Source organism: Drosophila virilis, chromosome X (assembly GCF_030788295.1).
Source record: "Drosophila virilis strain 15010-1051.87 chromosome X, Dvir_AGI_RSII-ME, whole genome shotgun sequence".
Classification (NCBI taxonomy): domain Eukaryota; kingdom Metazoa; phylum Arthropoda; class Insecta; order Diptera; family Drosophilidae; genus Drosophila; species Drosophila virilis.
In genome coordinates this window covers 22249202-22259383 of record NC_091543.1, presented here as the reverse complement: position 1 = coordinate 22259383, position 10182 = coordinate 22249202, and the positions used below count along the sequence as shown (strand labels likewise).

The window sequence follows — 10182 nt, the reverse complement described above, 5'->3', positions numbered from 1 at the left end:
AACAAAAATCACTTTAGCCTTATATACAACAACAAAACACTAGTATATTACCATAAGAAACTGCAAGCGCGATAAAAGGAAGAAACCTGGCTACGCTCTAACTAGGCTAAAGCAAGCTAAAGACACAAACAACAAGAAAAAGAACAATCGCCTACTCTCTCTATCTCTCTCGCTCGCTCGCTCGCTCTCTCTCTCTCTCTCTCTCTCTCTCTCTGTCTGTCTGTCTGACAGCAAGAGCTCGAACAGGCAACAGGAAGCAGATAATCAACAAACGTGCAGTACGGCAACTCTGGCAACAGCTGCAGCGCATCAACAACTACTAAAAAAAAAAAAAAAACAAAAAGCAAGCAGCATCAAGCGCGACGTCAACGCTGCCGCCGCAGCCGCAGCCGCTGCCAGAGGAAAGCAGCAGCAGCAGCAGCAGCAGCGCAGCAGTGGGCAGCGATGAACACCCAGCAGGAATAGCAGCAGTTACGTTAGCAAGTGCTTTAGAATCTGCGATAGCAGAGCGGCAATTAAAAGAGAGAGAGAGTTACAAAGAGAAAATAGTGTGCAAAGTTAACTGTAATAAAAACATTTTCAAAAAGCCCTAAGCAAGCGCAGGCGGTGGGGGGTAGCGGCCTAATGCAAAACAATATGGTAAGCATACCAGCGGCCAATATGAACGGCGGCCTCAAGGCAGCCAACGGCAGCGGCACCGTCGTTGGCGTCGGCGTCGGCGTTGGCGTCGGCGTTGGCGTCGGCGTTGCCGGTACAGTGTTGACAAATGCGCAGCGCGTCTATTTGACGCCCGCCTCCAGTTACCATTTAGCTGCGCGACAAACAACTGTAAGCGGCGCTGCAACCGCAGGCGTTGGCGTCGCTGCCACTGCCAAAACGGGCAATAACATTAACATCAACAACAACAACAGCAGCAGCAGCAACAACAACAACAACAGCAGCAGCTGCAATACAAATGCGACAGCATCCAGCAGCACAGCTGGCACCGTGCGCTACTTTTCGCAGTTTAGCAAACTGCAGCCGGTGCAGCAGCTGAACACCAGTGTTGGGCAACGGAAGCTGCTCAATGGCGACACCATGGTGTTGGTTAATGGCAGCAAGCCGCTGATCTTTGCCACCCCAAACCACAACAACAACAAGTTGATAGCAGCAGCAACAACAGCAACAGCAGCAACAACAGCAGCAGCAACAACAACCGCAACAACAACAACCGCAACAACAACAACAGTTCCTAATGGCAACAGAGTGTTAAACAACAAGCAGCAACAACAAAAACAACAAGAGCAAGAACAAGAAGAAGAGCCAGCAGCGACTGTGATTGATGAACTGCAGCACGAGGAGCTGCAGATTGGCAACGAAATCGGAGACATAATTGAGATCAAGCAGGAGCTGGAGGAGCCATTGGCATTGCTAACATCGTCAGCGCCAAACTCAATCAAATCCGGCGACCAGGATGCCGAGCCCGAGCTGGACATTGTGATCAACAATGTGGTCTGCTCGTTCAGCGTTCGCTGTCATCTCAAGCTGCGCGAGATCGCGCTCAATGGCTCCAATGTGGAGTACAGGCGGGAGAATGGCATGGTTACGATGAAGTTGCGGCGTCCCTATACGACTGCCTCCATTTGGTCATCGGGCCGGATAACGTGCACGGGCGCCACATCTGAATCACAGGTAAGCCTACTGCTCCTACTTCTCCTCCTCCTGCCCCGGCACACACTCACATGCTCGACTGATTGCAGGCCAAGATCGCCGCCCGTCGGTACGCGCGCTGCCTGAGCAAGCTGGGCTTCCCGACGCACTTCCAGAACTTTCGCATCGTCAATGTGCTGGGCACCTGCAGCATGCCCTGGGCAATTAAAATAGTCAATTTCTCGGAGCGACATCGCGACAATGCCAGCTACGAGCCCGAACTGCATCCGGGCGTTACGTACAAGATGCGCGAGCCAAAGGCCACGCTCAAGATCTTCTCCACGGGCAGCATAACGGTAACAGGTGAGCGACACAAGCGACGATTTCATCTCTTTGCAAAAAACTAAACTAAAATCTATAGCTGAAATAACCCTTGCTGGCAGAGTATATCACATTATCAGCTGTTTTGCTTTGTTATCGCATTCGTAAACGTTTGTGTATTGCTAAAGGGAAAGAGAGAGGCAGAGAAAGACATATAGAGAGGGAAAGGGAGGGAGAGAGAGAGAGAGAGAGAAAGAGAGAGAAAGAAAGAAAGAAAGAAAGAGAGAGATAGAGAGACGGAGAGACGGCGAGAGAGAGAGAGAGAGAGAGAGAGACAGAGAGAGAGAGAGAGAGAGACAGACAGACAGACAGAAAGAGAGACAGAGAGAGAAAGAGGCAGAGAGAAGGAGAAAGATAGGAAGAGACAGAGAGGATGAGAGAGAGACAGACAGAGAGAGACAGAGAGAGAGAGACAGAGAGAGAGAGACAGAGAGAGAGAGACAGAGAGAGAGAGACAGAGAGAGAGACAGAAAGAAAGAAAGAAGGAGAGAGATAGAGAGACGGAGAGACGGAAAGAGAGAGAGAGAGAGAGAGAGAGAGACAGACAGACAGACGGAAAGAGGGACAGAGAGAGAAAGAGGCAGAGAGAAAGTGAAAGATAGGAAAAGACAGAGAGGATGAGAGAGAGACAGAGAGAGAGAGAGAGAGAGACAGAAAGAGAGAGACAGAGAGAGAGAGGAAGATATAGAGAGAAAAATCTTTTATTTTTATGTTTTCTAATCTAGAGTTTAAGTTTTGCTTTTGATGCGGCTTTTCGTAAACGTTTTGTTCATCTAGAGTTGGTTTTTTTTTGTTTTTTTTTTTTTTTTTTGTATATTGATATCAGCAATCGCGGATTATTAACAACAATTTTTTGCGTCCACAGCCGCCAGCGTAAATGACGTGGAATCCGCCATACAGCACATTTACCCGTTGGTGCATGAGTTCCGTAAGCAGCGTTCCGCGGAGGAGCTGCAGCATCTGCGGCAAAAGCAGCGCGCCCAAGGCGGGGACGATCTCAACGAGCTGGACGATCAACTGGCGCAGCTGGAGGGTAAGAGCGCTGTCAAGGATGATATGTTCTTAAACACCACCGCCGCACACACAAATGCCAGCCGGCCGCAAGGAGCTGGCGGCGCCAACAGCCTGCCCAACGCATCCCTATACACGGCGCGCCGCATTGAGCAATACAAAAGCTATCAGGATATGCAGGAGCAGACGCAAATGGAGCGCCGCCACGTAAGCTATGCCACGTGCGACGCCGCCAAAGGCGGCAGCAACAACAGCACCGGCGACAATATCTGCGCCAATGCACGACGCCGCGCCACCGAATGCTGGGCGACAAAGCTGCAAAACAAACGTCCGCGCTACAATGATCCTGGCTCCACGGCGACAGTCACTGCCGGCGCCATTGCACGCACTGCCAACACCGCCGTCGCCAATTACAATACCAATTTCAGCGCTGTTGGCGTCGCTGCTACTGTGACGGCAACGGCGACGGCGACGGCAAGTGCGGCGAACAAGCTGCTGCGCAACAACAACAAGCCGCCGCTCATTCCCGTCGATGTTGTGCTCAAGCAGAGCAGCTCCAGAGCGCGCAATGCTGCAGCTGCTGTTACGGCGACAGCTTACGATGAGAGCGTTTACACGAAACGTGAGACATTCTCCCCAACGGATTTCCAAGTGGACGATCTGATCGAGGAGGATGAGGATGACTTGGACATGCACTTTTAAGAGCAGCCACCGAGCAGCGACCGAGCAGCGCAGCAGCATCGATGATCCAAGCGGAGCAAGCTAATTGAATTTGTTGATAACAGAAGTTGCCTATGCCAAATTTATCGAGAGTTTTACAAAAGAAAGACACAAAGAAAAATGCAGCATGCTCAACCCACACACGCACTCACACACACGGACACACACACAAACAGACATATAAGCATGATGTGTATTTTTCTTATGTGCCCTTTCAATGCATTTAACATAAGCTTAACATAATGGAAACATACAAATACACACACACACACACACACACATGCATACATGCATCCATGCGGAAAGGGCAGCAGCATCAACACATTAACATCAACAACAACAACAGAGGACGGCGAATTCAAAATCCAAATCAAATATTTTCTATAAAAAAAAAAAAAAACAAAAAACAAAAAAAAACAAAAACAAAACAAGAGCCAAATATTTATATTTAAGGTGAGTTTCTAAAGCAGTTGCTTTGTTCATTGCGCTAGTATAAACATTTAATTAATCATCTTGTTTTATTTTTTTTTTTATACCCTTTACAGATTATGTTTAGACAGAGCAATAATGTACGTATGTAGTTTAAAGTACAGCAAACTACGGACACCGCGATTCAATTGATCAGCTTTTACGAAATGGTATAAATTTGATTTACCATAGGCATATACACATATAGACTAAATGCAACAAATATCAGCAATTATGTGCGCTACACATACACATACGTATAAATAAATATATCATTTACATATACGTATTAAAACCCTCAATAACTGCAGTTACAACAACCTGCAACAGCGACCCGAACTCAAAAGGAACAAGTGGAAACTGAAACTTAATAAACTATTGCACACACACACACACACACATATATATAGATATATACTGATCGACCTACATAATCGATTTCTTTGATACCAATTTGTATCGTTAATGCATATGTAACTGCGTATGTGAGGAACCACCGCCTAATAAATACTGTTACTACATTACAACAAAAACAAAAAACATAAACTAAAACTAAAACAAATACACTATGGAATACATTTAGCTCTATGTTTCATTTACATTTAGTTCAATGTTAAACAGAACTCTTAGAATTTGCTGCACAACCGCTGTTACATTTAACATATTAAGCAAATGTAATGCGGCTCTGACGTCACAATTCAACAGCCGCCATTGCGCATAGCGAATCCCAACAAAAATAAACCTTTAATTAGCACATTTTATTAGTATCTTGTTTTTTTTTTTTTTTTTTTTTTTTCTTTCATTTTGTTTATTTTTGACTTTTGGATTTCTTATTTAATGATAACATCAATTAATTTAAATATATAGATGGTTCGAGTTCGAGACCAACAACAGTCGCTTGAACTTTAATGTAGTGCATTATTATTACTGTAAGGGATTAAACTTAAATTTTGTTTGTTTTAAAACTATTTTAAGTGCTTTAAAAATTCAGATCTAAGAAATTATATTTACATGCATACTACACTTATATCTGGTCACTTGTAAACCAATAACAAAAATACGCAAAATATGCTAAAACAAATTACATTTAATTCATTAAATTTATACTTTATACATTGCATATGGAAAGGGCAGAAATACATGTTATTATTTGCCAATTAACCGCATTCAGTAAGATAATTAAATCTTACGTGTCAACATTTTTTTTTTTTTTTCATAATTTTTAAGATTTAAAACTTGTTCCTGTGTTGTTAAAATGAAGAAAAACAAAGTGTAAACGAAAAATGTAGTTCATAAATAATATGTATGTATTTAACATGCGTGCTCACGCATTCACACAAACACACACATACACACACACACACACACACACACACACATGCATACATGCATACATACTTGCATTCAAAATTAGTGACGACAGCAAATCATAAGCAATAAATATTGTTCATTTAAAAACGTTTACAAATGAAAGAAACGTACATGTAAAGCAAACAGCAAGATAGCATTAAACAAGGAGAGAAGATGGGCATAAGCGTCTAATATGTAATTACATATACATATGTACATGCATGCATATGCATATTGTATGCACAATGTAAAAAGGCATTAATATGTAAAGAAAGTGAATTGGAGTACCATCGCTAATTCCTTGCCGCATAAAATACTCACGCACACATGCATGCGCTAGACAGAGAAATGAGAGTAAGAGCGAATGAGTGGGAGTAGAAGTAGAAAACGAGGGCAAATGCACATGCATGGGCTCGTCCGTCAATACATACATACATACGTGCATATGAATTTGTTGGTGTGCATTTTCTCTTTGGTTCATTAGCGTACCACATATACATACATGTTCACAGAAACCCTCTCAAACTTAATCAAATAGCAAATTGTACAATCATATAACAAGAAGTAAATTGTAACACATCGCTTCCATGCCATACAATTTTTGTTAACATTTGTGGCAGAACGTACACACACAAATTGAAGCCAGCCCAAATTGTTCAATAAACATAATTTGTACATACGTAATTATTTAATCATATGTACATTAAACAAAAAAAAAAAAACTGACATGCAATTGTGAATATTTATAGTAATATTATTAACAATACACAACACAATGTAAATGCGTTACGTTACGTTGCGTTACGTTACGTTACGTTACTTATATTGCGCAGCAAGCGTTGCAGAATCCGCACTAACATAATGACACCACATACACACACATATGTATGCGTGTGCGTGCGTGTGTGTTATAACTGTTTCTTTTATTGTTCTCTTTTCGTGTTCTCATGCTTAGTGCATTGCCTAGATTGAAAAAGAAAATCAACAGTTACATATATCATGTACAACTGGCTATTCAAATTTCTGCCTTATGAAATTTGGTTGGATTTTGTTTCCTTTCAACTATGCCACCACCACTGAGGTCCTTGAAAATCAGAAATTCGTTCATATCGTTAAATTATGCATAATCAAAAAAAAAAAAAAAACAAATCATTAGCAGAAACAAATAATAAAATAATTACACATATGCTGCATACATACATACATACAAACATACAAACATACATATATCAACTTGGCGATATTATCTAGAGTTTTTTACTGCATGTTCATTCAAATGTATTCATTTTGTTAGTGTAAAATTTCGTGTACATACATCAATGAATGCCTAAATTAATACAAATACTTATACACACATACATATATACATGCATATATATTTTGAAAAAAAAAAAAAACAAAAACAAAAAGAAATTGCCTTTAGGGAACAAATAAACGTGTGAAACCAAGAAGCAAACCAAAATGTATTTTTGTGTGAATGCTAGCCAGAGAAGAGGAAGAGAAGCATATAAAAATCGAAGCTTAAAAAAATTTGAATACTAAACGTAAGCCAAAACACGCAATCTAAGTAAATGTAAACAATTAACATAACATAGTCTGTAACTGTTAATAATGCAATGTGACAAAAACAAAAAGCACAGCAAGAAAAACTGCAAAAGGGGAAAATAATTGAAAATTTTGCAAATAGATAATAAGCTGAGATACATCTTAAAGTGAAGTTCACTTCTAACTGCCTTCAAAAAATTAATTTAAATTAAAAAATATTAAAACAAGACGAGAGAAAGAGAAAGAGTAGAAAAAACACAAAATGACACAAGCTTCAATTTAAAAAAATGCCAGCAAAAAAAAAAAAAAAGAAGAAAAAAAAAGAAATGTAATGAAGAAAAAGCACATATTATTCTCAATAAATTGGCAATTGATTTCGAAAATAGTTGAGATATTATTTATTTAACAGCAACAAAAAGCAAGAAGCGAGAAGCAAACGCCTAAATAAGTGTATTTGGTTTCATAAACTTTAAATGCAAAAAAAAAAAAAACAAACCTAAATATTTATATAGTATACACATATATTTTTTATTATTACGTATTTAAAACAAGTAATTTTTAAAGCTTCAAATGAAACTTTACACACACACACACACACAGACACAGACACACAAGTGAAAAATCAAATAGCATAATTATGTTTTTGTTTTGCCGTAAAGACTGCATTATACCAACAATTAATTATATATATATATATATACATATATGTATATGTATATGTATATGTATTCATACATTTAAAAAGTATGGAAAACAGAGCTACAAAATTTGTAAAAAAAAAAAAAAAAAAGGAGAAGAAGAAAACTAAAATTAGGCGTTACTTTAAAAATTAAAAACCTAAAAAATAAAATCTACAGAAAAACTTTTATTTATTAGCACTTAAGCTGTACAATTATAGGAACGCAAATACCAAGAGCAAAGTTAAGAGTTTTAATTAAAAAAAAAAACAAAAACAAACTTAAACAAAGTCAACTTAAAAGGCCTGCAATAATTACGAAAAGCAAGATGAATATACCTTAAAATAAAATGCGCTAGCGAAGCCATTGGAAAACTAAGAATTAAAAACAAAAAAAATAAAAATAAAAATAGTTTATACATAGATATATGTAAAAGAAATGCGAGCAAACAATAAGTTAAAGACCGTAAATCGAGTTATTTATTCGAGAATTAAGTATCATTTCTGGTAATCAAAAAAAAAAAAAAAAACAACAACAACAATTAGACTAAGCAAATGAGTTGCGAGCGATGCAAAAAATAAAAAACAACAACTATTAATTATACAGAAATGTACGTGCATATGATAAGTATGTATATGTGTGTACAGTGTGTTTGGTCAGTCTACCGCCACTTGCATTATTAGATTCAAAGAATACACATACATGCATGCATGCATACATACATATGTATATGCATATCTAAGAGAGAGAAAACAGCAAGAGTTAATTATTTGAGCAACGCATAATATACTGCTTACATGAACTATAAACAACAACAAGCTGAGAGCGAGAGCAGCAAACTCGTCTAAACATCTAGTTTACCGTTAACCGTTTACCGTTAGCATCTAGTTTCAAGAACGACTTTAACAGCAGACAAATGCAAAAAGTGAACACAAAATATTTAAGTACAGTAAACGTACCGTTAAACTACAGTACACAACTGCCTTAATTGCAGTCAACTCAAAATAAATACAAACAAACAAACAAAAAAAAAAAAAACAACAACCAAATTAATCAAATTGTTTCAATTCAAAACATTCTACAAAGCGCGCAAAGTCTACAAAGGTAATGCGCTTGTGTAGAGCTGCTCGCGCTTGTCGTGTAGACTTTTATCGCTCAACGGACTGTACTGGCCGGGCCGGGCGAACGACTCAGTGGGACTTGCATTTTACAGCACTGAAATTTTGAAATGTGCAATCGTCAGTGCTGTGAAGCGCACGTCTAGCACACTGTTGGAGCAAATCATTGTTGAACAGTAGCTCATGAATCTAGTACACATATTATTTTACTTCCGGACGAATCCAAATTTTTAAGAGTAATTCTGACGACCGCTCCGAAAAGGCAACAATTGAGAAGAAGAAGAAGATTAAGAAGAAAAAATTAGAAACAAAACCATGTCGGACACAATTGCAAAGGTTATTTACGGTACTCTGCTGCTGGCATTGATAATACACACGCCAAAGGTATCCATACTGATTACGTTGGACGCGAATCGGTCGCATCAGTTCCATGCGGCCATCAAGGGCTTCCGGAAGAGCATTCTACTTGCGGCCCTGTTCACCATGCTGGCAGTGCTGCCCATTCAAGAATTCAATGGCATTATCAAGCCTGGCAAGAAATTGTTTGTGCTCCTCGTAATGCCCTGGGTATCCACCTGTTGCCTGATGTTCGTAACCAACTCGTTACTCTTGCTAAAGATCACGGAACGCACCCTGGTCTTGAGCTCCTGGCACTGCTTCGCCAAGGCCCTGATGGTCTACTGTATTCTGTTCGGTTTCGCCACCGAGCAGATAATGCACTGGTATTCCATTTATCATCTCCATGATTGCAATCACTCCATCGAAGAGAAATATCCACCCGTCTAGGCTGCAACGATCTCAATGGACTTGCAACGTTCTCAGTTCTATCTTAAGACTCTTGTGTGCAAAATTCAGTAGGCATGCATATATATATCTCTCTATATATATATATATATATATATAAATATATATATATACCTGTATATATGTATATGTATACAATAACAATAACAATTAAAATCGCTACACAAATATTCGTTTAAAGCTAGCACAATAATTCAATTGAACCAAGCTTCAGCGAACCGTTAAAAAAAATACTGTTAGTGTGTTGGTTAACGGTTAACCGTTTCTCCAATCGGTTCGAATCGGTTCGTATTCAGGAGGTTTTCAGTAATAAAGAGCATTATTTTATCTACTTTGTGTTGGCACCTGCAAATGAAGTCTTCCAGAGTCTCATACTTCCTGATTTCTTTGCTGAGCCTAGATAATCATCCGCTTTTTACCAGCTTTGGGTTTCTTAACCGATCCATTGAATCCCTGTGCCCCGCCTTAGCAACATATTT

General features: G+C 39.3%; 2 protein-coding genes across 2 annotated transcripts; both read left to right on the top strand.

The window, feature by feature from the left end:
* The first annotated feature begins 12 nt into the window (after positions 1-12).
* Trf2 (TATA box binding protein-related factor 2) lies at positions 13-8242 on the top strand. Its single transcript, XM_032440202.2, has 4 exons — positions 13-1671; positions 1740-1992; positions 2876-4194; positions 4287-8242. Exons 1-3 carry the CDS (start codon positions 625-627, stop codon positions 3721-3723), a joined length of 2148 nt encoding a protein of 715 aa, XP_032296093.1. The 5' UTR covers positions 13-624; the 3' UTR covers positions 3724-4194; positions 4287-8242.
* An 811-nt stretch (positions 8243-9053) lies between these two features.
* LOC6631745 (uncharacterized) lies at positions 9054-9804 on the top strand. Its single transcript, XM_002055429.4, has one exon. The coding sequence runs from the start codon at positions 9215-9217 to the stop codon at positions 9683-9685; it is 471 nt and encodes a 156-aa protein (XP_002055465.1). The 5' UTR covers positions 9054-9214; the 3' UTR covers positions 9686-9804.
* Positions 9805-10182: the final 378 nt, after the last annotated feature.

Excerpts from the sequence above, each read along its gene's own strand:
- LOC6631745 (XM_002055429.4), top strand. The coding sequence starts at position 9,215 with ATGTCGGACACAATTGCAAAGGTTATTTACGGTACTCTGCTGCTGGCA.
- Trf2 (XM_032440202.2), top strand. The coding sequence starts at position 625 with ATGCAAAACAATATGGTAAGCATACCAGCGGCCAATATGAACGGCGGC. Across the intron at positions 1,672-1,739 it reads GCGCCACATCTGAATCACAG|GCCAAGATCGCCGCCCGTCG; the intron begins GTAAGCCTACTG and ends GACTGATTGCAG. Across the intron at positions 1,993-2,875 it reads GGGCAGCATAACGGTAACAG|CCGCCAGCGTAAATGACGTG; the intron begins GTGAGCGACACA and ends TTGCGTCCACAG.